General features: G+C 42.5%; 1 protein-coding gene across 9 annotated transcripts in view; it reads right to left on the bottom strand.

Moving 5' to 3' along the window:
* Positions 1 to 4,200: 4,200 nt before the first annotated feature.
* The window catches only part of rxfp1 (relaxin family peptide receptor 1), a 47,909-nt gene continuing 24,660 nt past the window's right edge, over positions 4,201 to 27,449 (bottom strand). For 5 of the 9 annotated variants that reach the window (XM_066649725.1, XM_066649729.1, XM_066649730.1 and 2 more), the window contains 14 exons: positions 27,241 to 27,312; positions 21,460 to 21,531; positions 21,122 to 21,193; positions 20,675 to 20,746; positions 20,258 to 20,326; positions 20,040 to 20,111; positions 19,592 to 19,663; positions 17,627 to 17,698; positions 17,386 to 17,457; positions 13,657 to 13,728; positions 10,466 to 10,695; positions 9,237 to 9,647; positions 6,510 to 6,728; positions 4,201 to 6,371 (listed from right to left, as the gene is read on the bottom strand). In XM_066649725.1, the coding sequence (XP_066505822.1) occupies positions 6,061 to 6,371; positions 6,510 to 6,728; positions 9,237 to 9,647; positions 10,466 to 10,695; positions 13,657 to 13,728; positions 17,386 to 17,457; positions 17,627 to 17,698; positions 19,592 to 19,663; positions 20,040 to 20,111; positions 20,258 to 20,326; positions 20,675 to 20,746; positions 21,122 to 21,193; positions 21,460 to 21,531; positions 27,241 to 27,312 (1,888 nt within the window). In that variant the 3' untranslated portion in view covers positions 4,201 to 6,060. Of the gene's footprint in view, positions 6,372 to 6,509; positions 6,729 to 8,242; positions 8,405 to 9,236; positions 9,648 to 10,465; positions 10,696 to 13,656; positions 13,729 to 17,385; positions 17,458 to 17,626; positions 17,699 to 19,591; positions 19,664 to 20,039; positions 20,112 to 20,257; positions 20,327 to 20,674; positions 20,747 to 21,121; positions 21,194 to 21,459; positions 21,532 to 27,240; positions 27,313 to 27,449 lie in introns of those variants that run through there. The other 4 variants (XM_066649727.1, XM_066649726.1, XM_066649732.1 and 1 more) reach the window with 4 other exon arrangements.

The following is a 27,449-nucleotide window of genomic DNA, read 5'->3' as shown; positions in this document are numbered from 1 at the left end:
ATTAGAATCCCTTCAGCATGCAAACATACACATTCCATATGCACCCACACACTAATAGGAATACATCAGCTCTGGAAATGTGTTTGAATATGCTTGCTGATCTCACCTTCCTCCACAGCAAAAGTTCTTTTCAGATCCATGCTCCCTGCCGAACCATAAAACTGAAAAGAAAGTGGGGAATGTAGTGGAGTATGGACCGAATATGAATAACGGATGAAAAATTAAAATGAAAAATGAAGAAATGAAAAGTTTTGAATTAAAACTTTTCCAGTCTGAAGGGGACCTTTCGTCTGCGACCAAGGCACGAACCGCAGGGGTGCAAAGGCCCTGCAGCCCCCCCACACACACACCTAATCTAAACATCAAAGACACTTTCAAGTGACACATGGCCCCAAACACCCCCTTTCTCTTGTGAGAAACAGGAAAACAGAACAAAGAAGAGAGTTTTTACGGCCCTATTTTACGACAGGGACGCCTAAGTGTCCGCTCATTATCGCTTACAGAATCAGCAAATGGTTGAACGAAAGTGACCTCGGTTGAACCCCCGTGACTCACCTATTCGACAACCAACACGGCATGGACCAACAGCGACCCCAAATGGACACTGGCGAAACTACGCCTCGCTCGGGGTCGCCTAAAACAAATGACTGGAATGAAGTCAAATTCTGATTAAATGTGTATAAACAAATGTATTAATGTCACTTTCTGTGCCCTCAGATGAATGCCCACCTTCTAATGAAATGATGTATATTGCTGATTGTTAACCATGAAAAGAAGTTCTGCTTCTGATTAGAAACGTGAATTAAACACCATAATAATATTATTGTAAATGGGACGTGAACACAACGTACCCAAGATGAAATGTTATGTAAATGTTTGATATTAATAATCCAGTATACTCATTGTTATATGTTACTAAAGTGTATAAGGAATTTCCATACGCGAAATTCATATTCCGTCTGTGAACCGCTGATTCAAACGCCCCCTCCTACTCTCTTCCCCTCGTGAGAGTCCCGTGAGCCTGAACTCGCGTCCAATCAAAAAAGAACGCCTCCCATTAGGGCGTGACCGCACTGGCTTTGAGAAACAGCTCGACAGCTCGACACAGCAGTGAAAGAGAACACAGAAAATTCAAGCTCAGCACACAGAAGAAGGAGAAGGATTTCAAACAGTTCGAGAAGTTCAAGAGGAAGACTGAGGTCGAAACAACAAAGAGATCAACAGAAAACAACGCTCCAAATTCCAAAACCTCTCCAAAGCGAGATGCCTTCTCCTTCACGCCGACGAAACAAAGAAGAACCTTAAAAGACTTCACCAAAGCTCACAAGAGACGTCTTGAGTTAGCTAGTGTGAAAGAAATTTAATAATGCGTCGAGTGATTTGAATATCTTCTTTTCTTTTAAGTGTGTTTTGTTTTATTGCCCATCGAAGTGTGATCTTACAAGTGATCAAAGTAGGCGAAACTTTTTCGTGGCCAGAATAAGATATCAACCTTTTTGATTAGTTGATAGCAGCTATATTAATGTTATAAAGCTGACTTCTGAAGGCATTACTCCTGGGAAACCGAACAACGAGACGAGCTAATACTCTGAAAAAGCCACTCCACCTCGGTGAGAAACCAGCCACGACTGCGACTCTCCAAAGAAGGGAAATCTCGATCGACGCCGCTCCGCCTGAAGCCGAGAGCTTCTAACTCAATCGGAAGGGAATCTCCTTTACAAGCGGGCCTGTTCCTCACTACGTGGAAACGACGAGAAACAACCCCCGAACACGGAGGTTAAACAGCAGGACGCGACGGCTCGGTGAAACGGCAAAAGAGTAAGCTAGCAAATCTTACACTTTTCCAGGAGCTGATGTCTAATTAAGTCCCTTTATAATTTACTATTAATTAAACCTTAAGTAGCAACAATTTAGTCACAAGCTAGAAGTGCCTAGCTCACCTTTAAGCTCGAATCGGTCTCCCCTGCGCTGACGCCGTGAGATTACAAGGTTATGCTATGTTAAGTAAATATCTTTCTTCTTGTTAATAAAACTTTCATTATTTGAAATCACAGTGTATGCAGTTTTGTTCATTAGAATTTCTGAAAATCCTGAAGAACTCACTTAGCTTGATTAATATTCATTCTCAGACTAATTATTAACATTTTAATTGCTTAAGCCAATTATAAACTTTAATTAATATCATAAAGTCAAATATCAGAGACTATAGGAGTTTGAATAAGGTCAACGCTATAAATACAAACTATAAATATAAATATAGAAATATATTTATATTTCTCAGCGTATGATTAAAAACCCAACATACGCTACAATTTGCACATATTGCAAAAGTGAGTGCTAATAATGGGTTAAATCAAAATGTTACCAGATAATTTACCAGAAACTGTCCACTGCAGTCTTGAAGTACATATTTTCAGTTTCCCTGGGTATAATTCTCATAACTTTTTACTGTAGGAATTTGCAGGAAGAGTATGGTAAAATTCAGAAAGAAATTATAATTTAATTTTATGAATCTTGTAATGTTTAAGACCATAAAAAGTTTATAGTACTAGGTACTAATTAGCAGGGATATGTACTGCATTTACGAAGAACATGGTCTCAGGTAAAAAGTATATGTTTTTTTTGTGTGTGTGTGTGTTTGGAATAGTAATATTTCAAATGTCCCTAAAAATTATGGTTAAATACAATTGCAGTGTTACCAGGGAGCCAAGTGCAGTCTTTAAAACCTTTTTTCTTAGGTACAATGTGCATATGATTTCATTATCGTTTAGTTTTGCTATTGTGGGTAAAAGCAGTTAATGATTATCTCCTGCTAGTAATTCATATTTCCTGAAAATGACAGTTATAATAGAATTTTAAAAATGTTAAATTCAAAAGATGCTAGACATCATGTCTGTAGTCTTGAAATCAGTTTTTAAAGTTTGAAAGTTATTGTCTTTTTGTTTTCAAGACTACTATCTTTTCTGCCAGTCCCCCCCTCTCGCTCGCACACGTTCTACCGTAAACCGTGATGTAGACGCGCACAAGAAATCCTAGTGTAGATGGCAACTGCAAAAAGAGATTCGCACACGCAGCAGAAAAGGCGAATGTGTGGATTTTTTCCACCTCATTCAAAAACTCTCACTGTCACATTTGGAACCTTAAAAAGGTTTGCTCTTGCACATTTTAAGCCATTTGAGAAGGTTCTGATTCACACATTAACAACACTTGATTTACAAATGCAAATCTTTTTTTTTCATATTTGTGAATTTAAATTATTATTATTGTTGTTTTAAATTTGTGCATTCCAATACATTTGTGGATTTTAGTTTTACGTGTGAGTAGTTGCTCAAACGCAGTTACAAAGTCAGTTACGTTTGTGAGTATTGTTTTACAACTCAAAATTTTTTGACCCTTTTTTGACTCCATAGGTGAGGGACAGTAGACGAGTTTCTCATAGAAAATAAAGAAAAACACTAAGATGTTGACATTAGGTCTAGACAAGATATGTACACTGTATCTTTGCAGTAAACGTAATAATTTTCCTTATGGAGAGCTTGGGGTCTAAAGAGACACTTGGAGAGGCCATCTGTCCACTGTCTGCTTCAGCTTCAATAACTTGAAGTCAGTATGAGGTATCAACTCCAAATTTTACCTGATGAAAGTAGACCCCTGGAGACACAACTTTAAAAAGAAAAAAGTAATGGGACTTCAGTTTATAGCCGCTAACATTTTTTTTTTTTTCAAAAATAAGACAAGCGCCTACATTTTTTTGTGGTTTTCATAAACTTTTGACCACTTCATATGTATTTTAGGACCTATAAATGGTTTCTTTTACAAATTTGAAGGGTTTTCTGTAAGAATAAATCATGATAATGTCTTTAGTTTATTCACTGCCTGAGGAATGGGAATATCGGCTTTACGTATCGGCCATCGGCCACTACTGCTGTCTAAAAATCGGCATCAGCAATCAAAACACCCATATCGGTCGATCAATAGCTCTGAGGCTCTGAGAGCGTGGAGTGATGAGACAATGAAATTTAATGATGATTTGTCTGTGTTGAAATGGGGTTTAATAGCTTTGTTGTTTAATGTGTTTTTTGTTGCAGTAATAACAAATAAATGTAATTCAGTTTTGATTAAATGTTATTTATTATTATAGTAATTTTAAAGCTGCACTTTCATCAAACAACAGAAACAAATATCACATACAAATGAACAGGCTATTCTGATAAATGCTGGAATTTCTCTCTGAGAAGAGATTTTTATGATAAATAAATGCATAAATATACAACTAAATATATCATAGGACAAGAATACACGCATACAGTGTTTCATAAATTGGAGTCGGGTGGAATAACACTGTATTTTAATGAAGGGTTTATAAAACAATATTTCCATTTAATAGAAAATTTGTTGTTTTCTTTTGAAAGATGAACTTAAGTTTTTTTTCCCCTCTGGAAATAATAAATAAACAAATATATTTACAAAATAATACATTTTATTTTAAAAGTGCCTTTCAGGATACTCAAGCAAATAAACAAACAAAATGAGCACACCATGTCTGTGGATGTTAACCACTGACATATACCTCACAACTGACAAGGACACAACATGCAGATCATAAACATGAGGGAACATGGAAAGACTCAAGGAAACTCAGACACAGGAAAAACACACCACACTCCTCACAGACAGTCACCGGGAGGAACCCATGCAGACACAGAGAGAACACACCACACTCCTCACAGACAGTCACCTGGAGGAAATCCACGCAGACACAGGGAAAACACACAACACTCCTCAAAGTCACCCGGAGGAAACCCACGCGCACACAGGGAGAACACAACACACTCCTCACAGACAGTCACCCGGAGGAAACCCACGTGGACACAGGGAGAACATACCACACTCCTCACAGAGAGTCACCCAGAGGAAACCCACGCAGACACAGAGAGAACACAACACACTCCTCACAGACAGTCACCAGGAGGAAATCCACGCAGACACAGGGAAAACACACAACACTCCTCAAAGTCACCCGGAGGAAACCCATGCGCACACAGGGAGAACACAACACACTCCTCACAGACAGTCACCCGGAGGAAACCCACGTGGACACAGGGAGAACCTAACACACTCCTCACAGAGAGTCACCCAGAGGAAACCCACGCAGACACAGGGAGAATACACCACACTCCTCACAGACAGTCACCCGGAGGAAACCCACGCAGACACAGGAAAAACACACCACACTCCTCACAGACAGTCACCCGGAGGAAACCCACACAGACACAGGGAGAACACACCACACTCCACACAGACAGTCACCTGGAGGAAATCCACGCAGACACAGGGAAAACACACAACACTCCTCAAAGTCACCCGGAGGAAACCCACGCGCACACAGGGAGAACACAACACACTCCTCACAGACAGTCACCCGGAGGAAACCCACGCAGACACATGATCCTCTTTATTATAAATTAATGAATACATAAATGATCTTTTTAGTTTCTGTAGTGCTAGTGTTCACCGGCTAGCTCATTGCTGTGTTAGCTCTGTTGCTAATGGCTATTGTCTGCAGTCAGTGGTTTACTCTGCTGTGACGAAATAATATTTAATTTGGCTTTTTTAATGCTACTTAAACTCCCCCCACTGTTTCCTGCACTCTCTGCCCCAAGTGAGTTGGTGACTCCCCAAAGAATGCAGGTGTGTGATTATAGGATGAATCGTGTCACTGTTCTCACCGAATTCACAGCTGACATTTGTGTTGTTTCTCTTTACAGTCAGTGGGTTCTCTAACATCCAGCTGCCGACCAGCAGCTGACGCCGACCCCCAGTCCATCTTCGGTCACTTCACAAAATACTGTCCAGCATGACTGAGACTTAGCGACGACTGATGATGAAACATATTTCAAGATGCTGCTCATTATCCACTTCTCATCACAGATTTCTAATGAAAAACAAGCCCAGGCCTTTCTGAACCTAGACAATCAAACGATCCAGATCCACGATTATTCTGTGCTCAAATGTATTTGGGTCATTCTGAGTCCAGTACCGAGTCCCATCCTCAAAGAGTCATGTCCTGTTGTTTTTATCTGGGGGCAGGAGCTGGGATGTCCCAGAGGTGCAGGACATTTCTGAAGGATGTGCCAGGTACTCGGGTGAGGTCAGGTGTTGGCTGTTCTCCTGCAGCGGCCACATCTCCTGCCAGGTAAAGAAGGGCGGGTGAGCCGCATGGCTGCTCAGCAGAGGTCGTCTTTGTCTGTAGTTTGTCCAAACCTGCAGGAGGGTCTCTTTAAAGGGCCGTGTGGTCAGAGTGTAGAGAATGGGGTTCAGAGCGCTGTTTATGGGCAGGATGAAGATGACCACCCATGAGCTGATGGTTCCTGCATTAAGATACATGAGGAAGAAGACAGAGATTACTCTAATGAATAAAGCCTAACCCTAACCCAACACACAGCATCATATTTAAATCCTGGTTTTGTCTCTATACCTGAACATAAAGACCCTGATAACAAACCAACCTGGGATTTCCACATCCATGAGCGATAAGATCTTGAGGATGAAAATGGGGATCCAGCAGAGTGAGTCTGTGATGACAATGGAAAAGAAGCGCTTGGCTATTGTCACCTCTTTCTTGATATGGTTGCTGTATTTTGTTGTCTGCGTCTCAGTTCTCTGGATGTTGTAGAACATGCTCCCGTAGGACAACAAAATAACGAGGAACGCCACCAGGTTCAGGCCTACGGAAAAACAATACTAAATGCTTAAATAAGGAAGTAGTGTGTGGTAGGACTGAGGGAATAATACTTTTGAGCTGTTTTTGACCTCTGCTGGAACTGAGAGGTGGGTGCAAATCATAGGTTAATTTTGAAGAGTTTATTTACTTTCATTTAAATGTTATTTATTTAATTTAAGAATTAGTAATTATTAGCCTTCATTTTGTTATATTAATTCATTTTTTTTTTATTAATCTGTGGACGTTAATCCAGGTACGTCGGGGGGAAGGGGGGGGGGTTGTTGGGTTGTTGGTGCTTGCGTAAACAAACGTGATAAGGTAAGGTAGGTGTCCTTTTTGATTTGTTTTGTTATTTCATCTTATTTTCATTTAATTGACAATGGAGTGTTTTAATGTTTGGATCTGATTGTTAAAATATTGTATATTTTTTAAATAATTTTGCTATTGCGATGTTTTCTCTTGTCTAGAGGAACAAGACCTGGCTGTCTGCAGGCCACTGTTTTTTTTCCCTTTTTTTTAAATTATCATCATTATTATTATTTATATATATATAAATTTGAGATATAGTTGAATATTTGTATGGATCCACATTGCAGCCAAAATATTTTTATATGTAAAATCTTTGTTCTTTATTGTACTGGCTGCCTAGTGTCATCAGGTTATTCCAAAGTGTATAGTTTAATTGTCATAGTAAGTGGTTGGCTTGGGGCAGTAATTTAAAAAGCCATACTATTAGAAGTTTTCTTTTTTTGTGTGGATTAAGTGATTGGGTGTTCTTGGGTTGTCTTTATTTATTTAGTTTCTTTTCTTATTTTTATATAAAATATGGTTTCGAGATGTATTTTTATATTTTCATGGTTAGTGAGAGACCATATTCCACGTTTTGTAATTTTGTGGATATAAGGGAGTAAACCTGTGGTCAACACTCTTATTGTGATTGATGGGCAGTTTGTAGATTTCTTTTATTGCCAAAAAGAAATTTTATTGCCACTCTTCTTGCCAGTAATCGTGAAGCTGTTGTACAGCATTAATTTTAACACTTATTATGTGAATAAAGTCTGGTCAGTGTGGAACAACTTAACTCATTCATTTGAGTATTTCCAGCTGGGGTGGCATAGTCTGTGTGCCTGTAAAAAGGGCATGCTGTATGAGGATTGCTCGCCAGCACTGGCAACATGGTCACAAGTGTAACCCTGTTAAAATAACCATGCTATTTTTGAGCCATTCTGTAGAGCAGTGGTTCCCAAATGTTTTCCGTGGTGCACCCCATAAAACTTGACACACATCCTTTTCTATTACTCAAACTCCATTGGAATTTATTTCCACATTCATACAAAACTGCAACTACTTACAGAAACTTAAAGATAAGTGTAAAATTCTGCTGTTTATTAATCAGACACGTGTTGAGATGAATATGCTCATAGTACAGACCTTATTAAACTAAGTGCTGTATTGTACAGGTTGTTTTTCTCCAAGGGAAAAGCAAGTGAACTTTCCCAAAAATCCAAAATAGTGAGCAAACCCAAAACTACACGTCCCAGAGTACTGTGCAAGTGATGTCTGCAGTGCAATCACTGCATGGAGAGAGATAGCTGCAGATAGAGGAGAAACTCAAAACATACACAACTTTTGTCTACCCAGGTAGTGAAGATCTGAATACATTTTCTGATACGTATGGACCTATTACACACATAAAAAGGGAAAAAGGAAGAAACAAAGAACATTGACTATAACTTTAAGAAAAACCCGTTGGTTCTCATTTTCACTCAAAGACTATTACACTGTGGAAAGATGAGTTGAATGCCACTGAAGTCTATTATGTTATTACTGAAGATAAGATGCATTCTGCTCATGTGCACTCTGGGAGAAAAATTTTGTTTTCTCTGGGTATCTGAACCTTTGCATTTTTGTCAATAAATACACTGAAGTATCTGTTTTGAAATCTGAATAGAGCTAAATTGAACTGAATGAATTTGAACTTTTATTTTCCTTTTTTAGTTATTCACACACATTTATGCACACAATTGCAGAAGCTTATGATATTCTGTTAATAAATACATCATTGCACCTTTAACCCAGTACATTCTGATCCATTGCAGTTCTGTTCCAGCCCTTCTTAGTGAACCTAGTGAAATTGATACTGGTCAAACGCCTAAAGGATAAACAAACCCAATCTGTGGTTGACATATTCCTCATAGTGAATACTACTGTGGTGTAATGATTTATACAAACAGTGAACTAGCTATTGTGGCTACTGCGTTACGCAAACATGTACTACAGTAGGTTTCAGTTGGAGCATCTGCACAGTGGCAAAAAGTCACAAGATAGTTCCAAATTATTCTGATCAAACTCAAGCTGCATTTGTATGTGATTTCACATCAGACCCAAAGTGGACGCAGTGTGATTGGTCAGTTCAGACATTTCATATTCATGTTGATGTGAGCAGCTGCCTTTTTCATAAGTTGCAATCTGAAAAATCAACCATCTCCACAATGCAGCCTTTTCTACTCACCCAGGAAGATGACGATGGAGTAGATCTGGGCTCCTACAGTCTCTGGCTGTTCAGAGTGGAGAGGGAAACAAACTCCGTTGGTTCCGTAAAAGTTCCTGAATACTTCTTTCCACACCAGGGGCAAGAAGGCAATGATGAAGCCCAGGATCCAGATGACCACCAGGATAGAGACAGTGCGCTGGCGTCCAGGGGTCAAGTAGCGGAAAGGGTAGACGATGCAGATGTACTTCTCCATGGTGAGGTAGGTCAGGAGCAGAACAGACACCTCTGTGGAAAGCATGGCCAGAGATCCCACCACCTGACATGGCACACTGTCCATCCATGCCTGGGCATGGCGGTTATACTCACCCCGAAACTTCAGATCATATGCCCCGATCACAAACAGGTACACTCCCATCAAACCATCAGCACCTGCCCAAGGAAGCAGAGGTCAGTTCAGGTGTTAGTTCAGATTCAAGTTAATCCCTGTCTGGGCAATAAGATGTGCACAGGCCCACTGCTGCCAAGACTTAATTTATTTTATTTTCATTGTAAATTGCTATTAAGTGGAACTTAATATTTCTGAGGAGTATAGCAAGAACGACTAAGAAGAAGAAAGACATGTTCCCAAAACTGGAATACAAAATAATGTAATGTTACAGAGCAACTCCATCACGAAAGACTGGTGCAGAAATTGGCCTGGACCAAAACTGGCCTGATCAGATAAACAGAGTCTGTCTGCATCTTTAATCTGAAATGTAGTGTGTGGTGATGAAAATATTTTCAAAGGCCTCATCCTTTCTCCAGAGACTGAGTAAGTGCACTTCACAAAGACATCTCATTAAGCTGGGTGTTTTAGTTTCACCGATTCCAGTGAGTGGTGTGTGGTGAAGTTCTTTTCAGGAGTGATGTGGATTACTCTGAGCTGGCCACGCATGCAGAGCATCGGATATTGTTTCTGAACTGGACACTTCATTAAAACTCATGATAACAACAGCCACAAGTGTCTGCATGCTTAACAGCTGATGTAATGCTTGACTTTGAAGCTGCCCTTTTCCATCAAGAGGATGTTGGGTTTAGAGGAAAAAAGGAGGTTGGGATTAGAAGAGAAGAGGAGGTTGGGTTTAGAGGAGAGAGGAGGTTGTGTTTAAAGGAGAGAGGAGGTTGGGTTTAAAGGAGAGAGGAGGTTGGGTTTAGAGGAGAGAGATCATTTTAGAGATACAGACGTGATGAACACTGGACATTCTTACAGCAGAGGGAAATGATGCACATGGCGTGTAGCTTGTTCTCAGAACGGATGTAGGAGCGCATGCAGATGACAAAGATGTTGCCGAAGCAGGTGGTGGCCGACACCACCCAAACAAACACACGCAGGACAATGTTGGCCAGAAGATCTTCAAATGATGAGATCCCATCAGTGTTGGGCTTACAGCTTCGGACATGAGGAGCATAACCACAGTACTGAAACTTTTTAAAGTATCTGAGAGATAAAGAGAGAGAGAGGGTGTGGGGGTGGGGGCAGAGAGAGGGATGACATTTTTTTTTCATTAGTTCTCAGAGTTTCAGGACCGAACAAAAGCCATGGTCAGATTTTTATAAAAGGTGATGCAAGTAAAGCCTCAATTCTGGGAAATGCTAAACACTGACTGAGCTGTGATGAGGGTAAGAATGTTGTTCTCTCTATGTCTAATTACTCAACACTTGTTTATGTTTTTAAGTATGTTTTTTTGTAGTATTTATGGAATTATGACTGCAAAATTTCATTTCATCAATTGACCTCAAAACAATGCATTTCACCCCCCTGTAGTGGAGTATGGACCCAGATCAAGAAATGAAAAATTAAGACTCTGACTCTTCACTCTGATGATAAGTTTTGGACAGGACCTGCATTCCACAGTGTGTGTGTGTGTGCTGAAAGATTCTGCACCCCCCCGCCACACACACTCAGCGTCGACGGGTACCTTATCTTATCCAAATCAACAGATGGCCCAGGACTGCCAATGGTGACCTCCAACGCGAGTTCAAACCAGACAAACAGCATGGACCAACAGTGCCCCAAGTGGACATTTGCAAAATCACTTTTCGCCCTCTCTACCTCTAAAAATCATATCGGACTCTTATATGTCATTGTTTCTAAACATGTATTATGCAATGTGTTATTAATGTTATCCTCTGTTATTCTCAGGTGACTGTCTACTAACTAACCGAGTGATGTGAATTACTGTTTCAATCTCAATTTAGAAAGACAAATTAATTTCTAACATCTAGAATAGTTGGTAATGTACTCGATATATATATATATTTGATCAAAATAATCCAGTATACTCATTATGCTATATTCAAGTATGTATGAAGTATATTTTATTCATTGAGTTTATATATCCGCCGGAAAAAATTATGATCTCTCTCTCTCTTCCCTGAAATTTGAAGACAGTCATGTGAACCTCAGACCCAGGAACCAATCAGAGAAAAGAACTCCCAAATGGGCGTGGCCGCACCACCTATGAAAAAAGGAGGCGTGTTCCTTCTTCTTCCTTCTTGAACTCTCTTTTAACTCTTCGCATAGCTCTTCTCGTCTACGCTGACAAGCCGACTCTTCCAAAGACTCTTAAAAGAAAAGGACCTTCATGCAACTTACAGGGGACGCCTTGTGTCAGTTAGCAGTGCAATACAGAAACTAAAAGAGTAAACGGTCGATTAATTGTCAGTAATCTTTGCTTTTCTCATTTGTGTCCGTTGTTTGTAGCCCAATCCAAGTTTAATTTTACGACTGATCAAAGCAGGTGAAACTTATTTTGGCCAGAATAAGGGCCACCGCTGAAATCGTAAACTAAGTATTAGCTAATTAATTCGTAAAGCAGCTTCTGAAGATCGGAGGAAAACCGCAAACTTATTCTGAAACCCTTCCATCTGGAAGGAGACTCCCACTCAGGACAGCGAGCCAGAGGAAATCCTTCAACTGACGTCACCACGCTCTGCGGGTGCCTGAAGCGGCCTGCCTCGCAAGTGACAACACCTACGCTGACCCAGCATCAACGCTCCCACAAAAAGAACTGCCGGAGCCAGGCTGGATCTAGCTCCAATCACCTCAAAGTGCTGCTGTACCCATCGAGTGGTTGAATCGTGGAAAAAGTAAGCTAAATTCCTCATGTTCAGAGCTGATATCGAATTAAATCTCTTGATAAAATTATACCCTAATTAAATCATTTAGCAACACATCATTCATTCATTCATTATCTGTAATCGCTTATCCAGTTCAGGGTCGCGGTGGGTCCAGAGCCTACCTGGAATCATTGGGCGCAAGGCGGGATTGTACCCTGGAGGGGGCTAGCAACACATCATTCACAAGTCATATAGCCTAGCCAAGTATTAAATTCGAACTGGTTTCACCTGCGTTGATTCCGTGAGATTTTGATGATTGTGCTATGTTTATCAACCTATTATCTTTCCTTTTAATAAAGTGTTTCCATTATTTGAAATAATACAGTGTGTGGGGTTTGTTCCTTAAGAGTCTGAAAATCCTGAGAACTCATTTCCTAGCGTTGACGGTATTTTAATCTTTACTAAATTATTAGTATTTTTGTCATTTAATTCAGTAATAATAATAATAATAATAATTATTATTATTATTATAAGTGATAATCACCATTAAACATAACCAACTCAAATACTGTTACTCTGCTACACCCCTTTATTTTCTATCAACTCCCCATGGGTTTAGAAAGAATTCAGAAATTAGTTTGGGTTTGAAAGATGGGTTTTCTGGGCTCTTCATTTTTATCTGTCTTATGTCAGGAGAAAGTGTGTAAATGCTCATGGATCCGTCACTCATCCACAGTACGGGGCTAAGACAGGAGTCACAGTCAGGAAGTGGAAAATTGTGGAAGAGTCACAAAGAATTTAAATGACAAAGTAAGGCACAGGAATCAAAGTGCAAAACACCTCATTCTTCTGTTTCTATAAGTTTTATTCCAACCTTCAGCACCTGATCACCATCACCGTTCTTCCTTTCAGGTCTAGTTTCAGGGCCAGAAAAACTTTTGCCTTCATTTATTTTTAATGAGGTCCTCTGAGAAATGACACAGACCTCTGTAGAGGAACAAATATCACATTCTGCTTCTCCAGATTACATATTTTTGTTGTGTCTATTTGTAATTATGGGCCCAGTTTGTTGCAGACTGTTTACAAGATTGAATTATAAAGCTGTAAATAAGTAATTATGCACATGTTTTGTTAAGAGAAATGGAGTGCAGCACGGGGCCCATATATGAATCTCAAGGGGCCCAAAATTCTGGGACAAGTGCTGTGACGTATCACCCAACAGGATAAGCGCAAAGTGAAGGTCGCTTTCAGAGACATGAAGCTGTATGTCACTGCGAACATTTCACCAAGTCATAAAAGTTTAATGAGTGACATTTCAGAGGAGAAAAGTAGCACTTACATGTGAGTAAGGTTTTTGAGAGGCTCGAACATCTTCCTGTGAATGTTTCCAATCTCCATCCCCTCCATGCTCCTGTGAAATAGGGTTCTCTTTTAAGCACAAATTCCATTAACATCTCAAAATGCTACTCTCTTGATTCTTTTCCCCCCTGCACCAACTGTTCATTAATTTTCTCTCTTTTTCTGCAAGGTCTTCTGCAGAAATCTTTGGTGTAGAGACTGAAAAGAGAAGACCCCGTGCACTGAAGCTAGAACACAAACACAGCCTATTACTCAATTTCTGTACCCTGCTTTCTTCTGGGCTTCATGTGAATGCTGTTGATAATTAGGGGCTACAGTGTGGGGGTCTTTCACTGAGATAACTGAGGGCTCAGGGCCTCCTTAAAGCTATGAATGTCTTGTTTTTGCCTCTAAACATCTTTTAGCAACACAGGTTTTTGTACCAGACCCACCCACGCAGCCTCTCGAATGCTGTTGGACACCAGGCTCCTCTGAATGTGTTTAATATGGATGAGGAATGAGAATAATTTCCCTGTCGGTTTGCAGTGGTAAATAACTACAACTACATTTATTTTGAGCAGTGATTTTCAAACCTTTTAGTCTGACACATTTTCACCAAAACTTCCAAGTACCACCTTTGGTGGGAGGTATAAGGCAAAATCTTGGTTTAATTTTTGCATGTTTTGCCTTTTACTTTCTGTACACACAATTAGGTAACACTTTAAATTATAGCCCGCTAATTACTGAATATGTACAGAGAAAGTACCTGTTAAATAAGCCATAAGATAAAATAAGTACTGATTAAATAAAGGTAATGATACTAGAAATATGTGGTTATTACTGGGTATCTTACAAACATTATACAAATAAGGCACATGACTACATCCGAATCCATTTGTACTTCTCAGCATAATTATAGATTATAAAATTTTATTAAAATTATCACAGTTTATGCAAGTGACTATTACTGTCACTTTGTATAAATAAGGAATGCAGCTACTATTTTGAATTCACTGTTTTTGAATGTAATTATAGACCCTTTAAAATTATTTACAGTGCACCTACAGGGAAGGACATGATCAACTGCTTACATTACAGGCACAAGCAGAGTTTCATGGTGCTTTGTACTCATTAGGTTCAGGACATGTGAGCAGCAATTTAAGAAAACTTCAACTAGTTCAAAATGCTGCAGCTAGGGTCCTCACTAAAACTAGAAAATTTGAACATATCAGCCCAGTTTTATCATCACTTCATTGGCTGCCTGTTAAATTCCGCATTGACTACAAAATTTTGTTATTAACATATAAAGCTCTACATGGGCTTGCTCCTGAATATCTTCAAGATACAATTTCCTATTATGAGCCCCCACGTTCACTCAGATCACAGAATACTGGATTTTTAAATGTTCCCAGAATTCAGAAGGCCTCAGCTGGGGGAAGAGCCTTTTCTTATAAAGCCCCCCAACTCTGGAATGATCTTCCAGAAAATGTTCGGGACTCAGACACAGTCGCAATCTTCAAATGTAGGCTAAAAACTCATTTGTTTAGTTTATCATTTGGTAGCTAATGCTCCCCCATAGATAAAGGCGGCAGATCCGGGGGGTCCATGGACACAGGGAATTATAGTATACTGAGACGCTGGTGCTGTCGTCCCGCCGCTTCTCGCGATCACTCAGGTTTGTTGACGGTGGAGCGGAGGGATGCCAGTGTTTCAGGATGCTCCCGTGTCTGTGTGTCCTCCTGGTTCTCTCCTTTTAGTTAATGCTGTCATAGTCAGATCTGCCGGAGTCATTAGCCACACTCTGGAAATTTTCATATTTTCTACTTTACAAACACAAAACAGTTCAAAACTAATTCCATCCCTTTACATCTTTCCGAGTAAACGACTGCCAACTGTCTGTCTGGACACTGATGGATGACTGTCGAGATCCTCCTCCACGCTTCAGACCAGCTGCCCACGCTCCAGCAACCACCAAGTGCCTTGAAGCTGTCCCTACACTGAAGTTCTCATGGACTACTAACTATCATCACCAGTAGATTGACCAGAGGAGGATGGGTCACCCCTTGTGAGCCTTGGTTCCTCCCAAGGTTTCTTCCTCAGCTGGGGGAGTTTTTCCTTGCCACTGTCGCCCCTGGCTTGCTCACTTGAGGGTTTTACATTTGTCTTTACATTTCATGTCAAATCTTGTCTTACTGGAATTCTGTGAAGCTGCTTTGTGACAACATCAGTTGTGAAAAGCGCTATATAAATAAATTTGATTTGATTTGATTTGATTTACCACAGTAATCATCATCACATACTTTGGAGATATTTTACACTGTTTAGCCTATACGTATTAAGACATTATATGAACATAGCTGACTAATGATGAAATAGATGTTTCTCTTCTGGTCTTTTTCCTTTTTTGTAAAATGTTTGTAAGATACTCAGTAATAAACACATATTTCTAGTAGCATACCCTTTATTTACTCAGTACGTATTGTATCTTAACAGGTACTTACTCTGTACTTACCCAGTAATTAGTAGGCTGTAATTTAGTGGTACCCAAAATTATTCTAAAATAATTACTAAAATTAGAGAGATAACACATTTATGAAAACATATAAACTTTTTTGCTTAAAGATATTAAGCAGGTGCTTACAGCAGTTCTTGGTGCTTGTATCAGGAGGTGAAGGATGCAAACAACATTTTGGGACATTTTTTTTCATTTTCTTCTATTTTGTCTTCATGTGTACAGAATTCTTTTGGTCTCAGCATGTTTTTTCTCGCTCACATCTTCCTCTACGCCTTTACTTACATGCAGTAAGGTGCTGAAACTGGGCTTTCTTTGGATTTCTATGAATTTCACAAAATACTGGGGGATCTCGTTTGCTTCCTCTGTGGAAAACCACAGGGGAACACCTGCTCTGCCCCCCTTGCCACCTTCCCTTACAGACGAAAAAAAAAAGCTGTGTATGTGTAGCCTATAATGTATTTGTATTAACACAAAAAAAATTAATTAAGGGTTAATTCCTTAATTATAGCAAATTTTTCAAAGTCATCTGGCGTACCACCTCTTGCTGCTTCGCATACCACCAGTGGTAAGCGTACCACAGTTTGAGAACCACTAACATAGAGCAACACACTGTCAAGCACAAAGCACTGGAAAAACACTGGACAGTTCTGAGAGAGAGACAGAGACAGACAGACAGTATTATTATTATTATTATTATTATTATTATTATTATTATTAGCCCTGTGAAGGACTGGTGCCCCCTCCAGGATGTGTTCCCGCCTTGCGCCCAATGATTCCAGGTAGACTCTGGACCCACTGCGACCCTGAACTGGATAAGCTCTTACAGATAATGAATGAATGAATGAATGAATGAAAGGATTATTATTATTATTATTATTAGAGGCATCCCTCATGTGTCTGAGTGGTCCAGAGTGCTCAGGTGTTCTGTTGGGGCTTTTGCGTGTATGGAGGTATTTTTGAAAACCCTGACAATGTGGATAAATACAGCATTTCTGAATACAGTCTTAATGTATCTAAATAATCCAATGATTCTTGTCCTCAGACTCAGACAGTGAAGGGCTGAGGTTTTCCGGGTTCACAGAACGTGTCCAATTTTTTTTACATCAAAACACAACATAATAATGTTAAAGGCCTTTTCATAATTCATACTTCACCCACTGATGCCCTCTGACCCTTGCCAGAGCCATGTGAGTAATGAAATCATAAATGACTCACAAAGACTTTAATTTGTGCAGCTGGTGGAAATGGTCCATTTGCAGGTCCTGGATGGGGTTGTTTGAAATATTCCTGTGAAGCGAGAGAAGAGAAATCTGCCATCAGATTGGAACACATTCAGAGATCGTTCAGACAGACACAGCTGAACAATGCAGCAGCTGAAGGTGCTCTGGGAATTTGAAGATTGGTTTTAAAGTGCCATCATGAATATAAACGATGAGATGAGCAGTGAGAAACTCACAACTGTAACAAGTCGCTGAGATTCACTAAGAGATTTGGAGGGATGTTCTGGATTCTGTTACTAGACAAGTCTCTGCAGAGAGAGAGAGAGAGAGAGAGATTACTTGACCACACAGTCTATACCCAAACTGAGATCTACCCTGCCAAAATACAGACTCAGTGCCAACGGCCTGGCCACAAAGACGGGCAGACACAGGAAGACAGAGAGCAGAGAGAGTCAGTACTGCCCTCTGAACAGGTCTGAGACAGAGCTGCAGTTTCTCAACTGAGTGCAAATTTCATAATTTACACTAGGGGGCACTGGTGTTGGACATGCTCCTTTGCCTCTTACTTCACGAAGTGGAACAGTCATTCTACCTCCTACAGCACCCGCAAAAGAATTTTCTTGAATGTCTCGCAGTACAAACTTAAGCCCAAAAGATGGCTCCTCTACTTCCTCCTGTACTTCATTTCTATGTTCCAGGAAATGGGAAATGACAGTTAGGAAGCTAGGGGAATAAATGACGAAGCATCCCCATTTGAATCTGATTTTGCCACTGTGGTACCTGGACGCTAAGGTAATGTAAACCCTGACTCTTCCGTTTTTAATGAGGAACGGTTAGTTACACCTTAAGACACCGTTCTAAGCCCACATTACCTAAGTGTCCAGTTCCACTCCAGTAATGTCAACCCTAACTCTTGATTTTTTTTAAGGGGGGATGGTTAGTTCCAATGGTTTCCACTAACTCCTAACTCTCTTAAGGGGGAACTTCTAATTCCACCTTTACTGACCATTCTAAACCCACCAAACCGTCCTGCTTCCACTTCGGTAATGTTAACCCTAACTCCTAGCATTTTAAGGTGGAATGGCTAATTACACCCTAATGGACCGTTCTAGACCCACATTACCAAAACATCACCTGAACACTTAGGTAATGAATTCCCCTAACCTCTGGCACTGTCCACTCATTGGTCAACCAGTTGACCGGTGGAAAAGGTAAGTGCAGAACAGATGGGTCAGAGTCAATAACAAAGACATGGTGCATGTAATGCGAAACCCCAAGTATTCACTTGAAATCATAGCAATACAGGACAGCTCAGACATGCCCAAAGTGTCAAACGAAACCTGGGGAAACACGCCACCTAAGGTTGCAGTACCATGCCACGTTGGTAATGTCCTCAATCATAATGTCTATGGGAAATCCTATTCAAAGTTATAAGCATGAGCCGGCATTAAATCCCCTAACCACAGTCTGAGAGACAGTGAGTGTCCACACTAGTGCAGAGCGTCCAGGCCTGCCACAGTCTGAGGGACTATTTTGGGTTATTGTTATTAATGTTGTTATTTTTATTGTTGTTTTTATTCTTGTAAGCATATGGACTACATTTATCTGTTTATTTGCCATGCCAATAAAGCACCTTTGAATCTGAATTTGAGAGAGACAGATGACAGAGGAAGTTTACTTTCAGTCTCACATTAATGAGTCCTCTAATGAAGTTAATCCTTGCTGCTGCATCTCTGACACTGTACAGAGTGTGTGGACAGAGGATAGAGGGGACAGTGGACAGAGCATGTGGACAGCAGATAGAGGGGACAGTGGACAGAGCGTGGGTACCCAGGATAGAGAGTACAGTGGACAGAGCATATGGACAGAGTATAGAGAGGACAATGGACAGAGGGTGTGGACAGAGCAGAGTGTGTGGACAGAGGATAGAGAGGACAGTGGACAGAGGGTGTGGACAGAGTATATAGAGGACAGTGGACAGAGAATAGAGAGGACAGTGGACAGAGCATAGAGAGGACAGTGGACAGAGGATAGAGAGGACAGTGAATAGAGGGGGTATTTTTAAAACTGGATAGGGAATTTTGACCCTAACCTAAAACTCTTTTCCTGGGCAAAGGAGCAGTGTGTGTGTGTTTGTGTATGAGAGAGAGAGAGAGAGAGAGAGAGAGAAAGGTAATGATTTATTCAGGTTAAGAACCCACAGCTCTCCTAATCGGCGGAGCACAGAGAACGCCTGCTCATGGATGTGATTAATTCTGTTTCTCTGGAGGACTCTGAGAGAGAGAGAGAGAGAGAGAGAGAGAGAGAGAGAGAGAGAGAGAGAAGCAGAGATAGAAACATACAGAGAGAGAAAAGAGGAATGTATACAAACACAAAGAATATTTATCGCTCTGAAAATAATCAGCTGTGTTATCATTTATTAAACTGCATTTACATATAGATTATAAATGACACAGTTAACTATTTTCCATTATATATATGTGTGTAAATATATGTTTGTGTACACAAATATACGTTTCCTTTTGGTTTTGTTTTTTTAAGCGTGAGAGATAGAGGGAGACAGACAGAGACAGAAAGAGAAAGAGAGCCAGATAGAGTGAATGAGAGAGGGCTTATTGTGATGATAGTTTAGAGAGAGGGGGTTCTTACAGCACTGTGAGCATGTTACAGGACGAGAAGGTTGTGTTCTCTATCGAATCCAACTGGTTCCCCTCCATGTCTCTGCGAAAAACACAACAACAGATCTCCATCAGAAGAACAGCTGCTCCACTCTCAAGTGACTTCCTACATCCTCCACACCTCCGTACCCTGACCTTAAACCCTAGCCCTAACCCCACACTCAGAGCCCTCAGGAGCATCACACTCACAGCCAGTTCAACCGTGGCATCTCCAGGCAAACATCTTCCAGCTTCATCAGGGCATTATCCAACAGAACACTGTAAAGCACACACACACTTTAATACAATCTCGGGATATGAAATATATGTGTAACTTATTGGTGCAAAACCCAGGCTCTGGACTGAAAGGTTGGTTTGATTCCAGCACTGTCCTCCTCCCTCCATGACTGAGGGGCACCGAACCCACAACTACTCCCTGGGCACCTGGGAATACACTCTGGGGTGCATTCACAGCCCCCGGTGCACTAGTGTGTGTGTCTATATGTATGTATGTGTGTGTGTGTGTGTGTGTGTGTGTTAATATGTAGGTGTGTGTATGTGGATGTGTCTTAAATAATAGAACACTTTTTAACCTCAGATTAAGCTCAAACAGCAGCAGAGACTCACAGCAGGATGAGGGAGCGCAGGCCGGTGAAGGTCAGGGAGGAAACCTGCTGGATTTTGTTGTTTTCCAGGATCCTGGTCAGAGATATGGAGAGAACACAGAGCTCGTTAATAAACACAAACACATAGTGAGTCGGGGCAGACCCTGTCAAGCTCTCATTCAGGAAAACATGAAGCACAGTGTTTACAATTCACAGGTGTTTATTCGGGAAGAAGACAGAACAGAAATAAGCACCAGGAGCCCTAGCAGGGTTACCACTCCACTCCCAGGTAACAATATAGAACTCCATTGCTGTTCCACACACCAGAGGAACTCCATCACTCCAGAGAACACAGTTCCACTGTTGCATAGCACAATGCTGGGGGACTTCATAGCCCTCAGTGAAAAGACCTGTGACCAGGTCGAGTGTCCACAGATGGGTGTTTCTTAGAGAAATGTAAAGTACTTACAGCCATTCGACTTTGTGCAGGTCCTGGAAAACTCCGGGCACCAGGCTTGAGATTTGATTGTGGCTCAAATACCTGCAAAAAAAAAAAAAAAAAAAGAGTTAAGGCCTTCTGCTCAGTCTCACAGAATCAATCCCTCACTACACCCCCATTACATTCATACTACACACCCTCCACTACACCACCTCATTACACCCCCACAAACCCCACCAGTACACGGCAGCAACACTCACCCACTACCTCACCCCACAACACCACTCCACTACACCTCCACTACACCCCCCACCCCCACTATACTACAAATTCCTTGGCCTCCGTGTCTGAAATGATCAGGTGCTCACAGGCGTGTGAGGTTGTAAAGGCCCCGAAAAGCATGAAGTTCCACCACTCTGACTCGGTTGTGCTGCAGGTATCTGAAAGAAACATTCAAAGAGGGAACAGTGTCAGAAGAGTCTTTGTCTCAAACTATCATCATTTTGCTGCACTGTGAATTTTAAACTGGTGTAAGAAGTTTATGATTGTTATTTCTCTATAACTACACTCTATGGACAACTGCTGCCCACATCTGGTACTGAGTATGATAACGTGAATTTTACGAGTAGCTCCAGAGTGTCCCATTACATTTTAGGCAACAAAAATTACTGCCTGAGAACATCTATGTGCATCATAGAGCAGCTGAATTCATTAAGTAAGGAGTGTCTGCAGAGTGTGGGACATATTAATGGACACATATCGAGCTCAGACTGAACTGTTTGTATCTTCTGGGAAACCTGTGGCTCTTTGGTTTATTTCTAAAATCTTTCAGAAATCATGTTGACTTCACACTGTGGCAGATTGTGTTTTTATTTATTTCCAGTTAATACTCATGTAAGGGTAATGTCAAGGGTTAATTGGGGAATGTCACTGTAGCCCTATAAGAAGGGGGAGTAGGAGGACTTAGTGATTCGTTTGCCCTGCTTGCCCCCCCCCCACCCCCACCTTTCCGGTGAACTTGACATTCCTGTCGTTGGCTTGGCGTGGTGGATTCAGGTACAACTGCAACGATTTGTGTGTTTTAATTATTTTAGGTCGGTATATTTTTCCCTATTTGTGTGGGTTTACAATGTGTGGAGTAACGGGGTGATTTTTGTGTGTATTTAGTAGTGATTGCTGTGGGTGTTGTGCCATGGTGTCACGCCTTCGTCCTGTCAGTCTGTTGTCCCCGCCATGTGCTTTATTCGCACATGGCTATGTTTTGTTTATATCCTTGTCTCCGCCCTCGTCCCGCCTCCTCGTCCGTGTCATGTGTTAGCCCTTCCTCGTTATCTGTCCAGGTGTGTCTCGTTTGTGTCTGTATTTAAGCCCTCTTGTGTCACGTCTTGTTTGTCGTTCATTCACATTCTCATTTCACATTTCTCCCAAGTCTAGTCAGTCGTGTTTTCTGTCTGTCTCCGAAGTTTCCTCTGTCGTCGTTTCGCTTTGTTGTCCGTCTGTCCCCGTTTACCCTGTTTATTTCTTAGTCTGTAGTTTAGTCTGTTTTCCTTATGTTTAAAGTCTGTTTTGTTATTTTCAGTTAAAATAAACGTATACCGCCTCACCTCCGTAGCTCTGAGGTCTGAGGCTAACAGGGGCGCACCTCGAGGGGATCTAATGGGTGTGCCTGTGAAACCCCCTAAACCCTTTACAGCTCCTGTCTCCCGCCGCTCCTGTCTCGGTGAGGGCGGCACCCGCCGCTCCTGTCTCGGTGAGGGCGGCACCCGCCGCTCCTGTCTCGGTGAGGGCGGCACCCGCCGCTCCTGTCTCGGTGAGGGCGGCACCCGCCGCTCCTGTCTCGGTGAGGGCGGCACCCGCCGCTCCTGTCTCGGTGATGGCGGCACCCGCCGCTCCTGTCTCGGTGAGGGCGGCACCCGCCGCTCCTGTCTCGGTGAGGGCGGCACCCGCCGCTCCTGTCTCGGTGAGGGCGGCACCCGCCGCTCCTGTCTCGGTGATGGCGGCACCCGCCGCTCCTGTCTCGGTGACTATGGCGGCACCCGCCGCTCCTGTCTCGGTGACTATGGCGGCACCCGCCGCTCCTGTCTCGGTGACTATGGCGGCACCCGCCGCTCCTGTCTCGGTGACTATGGCGGCACCCGCCGCTCCTGTCTCGGTGACTAAGGCGGCACCCGCCGCTCCTGTCTCGGTGACTATGGCGGCACCCGCCGCTCCTGTCTCGGTGACTATGGCGGCACCCGCCGCTCCTGTCTCGGTGACTATGGCGGCACCCGCCGCTCCTGTCTCGGTGACTATGGCGGCACCCGCCGCTCCTGTCTCGGTGACTAAGGCGGCACCCGCCGCTCCTGTCTCGGTGACTAAGGCGGCACCCGCCGCTCCTGTCTCGGTGACTATGGCGGCACCCGCCGCTCCTGTCTCGGTGACTATGGCGGCACCCGCCGCTCCTGTCTCGGTGACTATGGCGGCACCCGCCGCTCCTGTCTCGGTGACTATGGCGGCACCCGCCGCTCCTGTCTCGGTGACTATGGCGGCACCCGCCGCTCCTGTCTCGGTGACTGTGGCTACGGCCTCTCCTGTCCCCGTGACTGTGGCTACGGCCTCTCCTGTCCATGTCCGTAGGTCGGCCCGAAGGACTTCAGGGCCGATCCCCAGAACTGTGCCCAGGCTGGTTCCTCAGAATGCCCCACAGACATTAGCCAGTCCTGGGCACCCCCCTGTTATATTGGTTCCCCTGTCTGTCCCTGTTTTGGTTCCTGTCTCTGTCCTTGTCCCAGTACCCATGTCAGCTTTTGTCTCTGTCCCGGTCCCGGTCACTGTGTTTGTGTCAGTCCCTGTAAATGTTTTTGTACCTGTTCCCCTGCCAAGTCCAGTCCAGTCCCCTGTCAGCCCTGTCCAGTCTATGTTTCAACCCCCGGTTCAGTCCCCTGTTAGTCCTGTCCAGTCTAGGTTTCAACCCCCGGTTCAGTCCCCTGTTAGTCCTGTCCAGTCTCCGTTTCAACCCTCTGTCCTGTCTCATGTCCAATCCCCTGTTACTCCTGTCCAGTCCCCATTTCAACCCTCTGTCTTGTCTCACGTCCAGTTCCCGTATCCGTCCAATGTCCAGTCACCTGTCTTGTCTCCGGTCCAGTATCCCTTTCAATCCCCTGTCCAGTCTCCAGTCCCGTCTCCGTTTCAGTCTAGTGTCATGTCACCTGTCCTGTCTTCTGTCCAGTCATGTACCCCTGTCCAGTCACATACCCCTGTCCAGTTTAATGTTCCTATCCTGTCCAGTGTCTTGTCACCAGTCTCTGCTCCCGTTCAGTCCCAGCACTCAGTCCCGTCATCTGTCCTGTCTCCGGTCCAGTCCTTGTTCCCTTCCAGTGTCTTGTCTAATGTAAAGCACCCCATCCAGTCTCATGTGTCCAGTCCATTCCAGTCTTCTGTTACCTCCCTTTGTCAGTCACCTGTCATGTCCCATGTCCCGTCTCGTATATTCGGTCCTGTTGTGTCCCCAGCTCCAGTGTCTGTTCCCGTATTGTCCTGAGTCCTGTCACCCGTTGGTTTGTTGTCCTGTCTTGTTTTCCGTGCCCTCTCCTGTGCCAGCTCCTGGGGGGTTTAGGAGTACGCGCCCGGGAGTTGCGCGTTCTTGGGGGGGGAATCTGTCACGACTTCGTCCTGTCAGTCTGTTGTCCCCGCCATGTGCTTTATTCGCACATGGCTATGTTTTGTTTATATCCTTGTCTCCGCCCTCGTCCCGCCTCCTCGTCCGTGTCATGTGTTAGCCCGTCCTCGTTATCTGTCCAGGTGTGTCTCGTTTGTGTCTGTATTTAAGCCCTCTTGTGTCACATCTTGTTTGTCGTTCATTCACATTCTCATTTCACATTTCTCCCAAGTCTAGTCAGTCGTGTTTTCTGTCTGTCTCCGAAGTTTCCTCTGTCGTCGTTTCGCTTTGTTGTCCGTCTGTCCCCGTTTACCCTGTTTATTTCTTAGTGTGTAGTTTAGTCTGTTTTCCTTATGTTTAAAGTCTGTTTTGTTATTTTCAGTTAAAATAAACGTATACCGTGTTTTAGCGAGTGCGTCCGCCTCCCTCAATCCACCCCTCGTTCCTGACACATGGTCTGAGGCCTTTATTCATTCTCTGCTTCGCATCGTTGCTGCTCTGTGCTTTGCATCTTCACTATTTTGCTGCTTCACAGCTTAATTCCAGCTAGGCATGTTCCCTGTCTCTAAGAATATTTCCAGTTGTCTTTTCTATTTACATTCTATATTTCGTTAGAATCGTCACACTGCCACCTGCTCCTTCTCTTCTATCGGTTGTCACACCTCCGTGCCAACAGAAATGGATAAACTCCTTTTAAATTCCCCTAGCTGCTGCTCCTCTCGAGGTGCTGCTGTTTTCTCCACGTCTTGGTTAAGTCGTGCTGCTGCGCTGTTATAGATTCGTATCACTTGCGGGTCTGTTAAATCGTTTTGTTTGTTTATTTGTGGTCATTTTCTTTTTGTTTCGTTTTCAAGTTTATTGTGCGACAACTGTTTTTTTTTTTGGTAAATGTTGCTTTTCTCTTGTGTTAAGTTTCCTTTCTATTTTGTTCGATTATTTGTGTCAATTTTTGGGTTGAGTTAGCTGGTTATATACCAGTTTTGGGCTTGCTCATTTTCTTTTCTTATTATTTTTCGTGTGGTCTTTGAGTGTATACTGTCCTTATTGACTTTCATTTGTTTATTTTGGTTTTGTTGTAATTGGTTATTTCTTGAGTTTGTCAATTTTGACTGATTTTTATTGAATGTTGATCTATTAATTTAAAAGCTGCAGCTAAAGTCTTTTAGTGTTTTAGGTTAATGTTTGAATGTGTACTGAAATAAAATCATCTTATTGTGAGAATAAAATTGAGTGTGGACAATTGGTATCTGTCTCCAACAAATGAACCTGGGTTGCCTGGCTAGTTTTACTAGTCTTATTTCCTGAGATGAAATTCCTCAGGTGGTAGTCGGACTATAATCACAGGGTATTTTTTATATATATAACCCATTCTGTTAGTGGGTATTATCCCTCTTATGACCATTAGGGTTTGGTGATTTAAGGGGTAGGAGGTAGGCCGTGTCACAACACGATCACAGAAGTCTCTCACTGAAGTGTTTAAATTTGAATGAGTATGGGTGTGATCTGAGAGCAAAGGAAATATGTGATTTTACCCTGTTTTAACTTTTTCTTTCAAGTGGACATGCACAATACTGAAAATCAATCAGAACACGAGGAGGAACTGCAAACAGCCTGAGGTCCTGGGTCTGAAATCACAGACGAAGTAACGGAACATGACAGAAAACAGTCGGCAGAAGAACTCTGGACAGTGACGTGCATCCCTGACTAACTTAGGGTGAATAAGCAAAGAGCCGTCAGTGTGTAAAACAATGACGGGTCCTTAATTAAGAATTAATGCTGTTTCTTTTAAAGTGACAGGTTCTGAGGATTTACCATGGGCCACACGGTGAGTGGCCACTAATAAAATCTGTGCGTGAGCTGAAACCTAATCAGATCAAATGCTTGTTGTGCTGCTGTGGGTCCTCATTGATATTCCCTGAGCATTTGGCATTGCTCCTCATAAGTTTGCTTTGTATCTCCACAACAGTGCCTCCGTCTACCACAAGATTAAAGACTCTATATAAATTGGAACTGAGAGAAGGGAAACTTCCCTTTTGTTTTATTTACATGAGGCTTGTTTTGTTTTTGTTTGTTGTTATTCTGGATGAATGCAGATATTGTTTTATTTCTGGAAAGAGTGTTGAATTCTGCTTTTCTGCAGGTAGCAAATGTGCAGCATTAAATGAGTGTTTTGCCACCAGTAACAGGACCCTACTGAGTATAAGAACATGACGTTTTTACTTTGTTACAGAACTAATATCTGTCTATTTGACCGTCAGTGTATCGGTCACTAGTCTGACGCCAGATTTAACTTCGTGCAACACCTGACACGAGTTCTCCAGTGAGATCGGATGCTGACACTGGACAATTAGATCTGGATTATAAATACCACTCTAACTCATCCCACGTGTTCTGAAGGGTGCTCAGTCTCTCCTGAGAACACAGTTCCCCTGCTCCACAGCCATCACTGGAGTTCAGGTCAGTATGGGGGTTAGTCCAGAATTAAATTAATCTCAGAGTGAGACAGACTCACAGCTTCTGAAGATTCTGGTACTTAAAAAACATGTCAGCATTCAGCTTCCCCATCCGGTTCCTCTGCAAAGACCTGGAGAGTGAGAGGAAGACACAGAGAGAGAGAGAGAGAGAGAGAGAGAGAGAGAGAGAGAGAGAGAAAAGGAGGAGAGTGATTTAGGATAAACATACGAAGTCCAAAGTACAAAATGTTTGGAAACAGTTCTCAAC

The sequence above is a fragment of the Hoplias malabaricus genome, chromosome 17 (assembly GCF_029633855.1).
Source record: "Hoplias malabaricus isolate fHopMal1 chromosome 17, fHopMal1.hap1, whole genome shotgun sequence".
In the NCBI taxonomy this organism is placed as follows: domain Eukaryota; kingdom Metazoa; phylum Chordata; class Actinopteri; order Characiformes; family Erythrinidae; genus Hoplias; species Hoplias malabaricus.
This window is presented reverse-complemented; position numbering and strand designations above follow the sequence as displayed.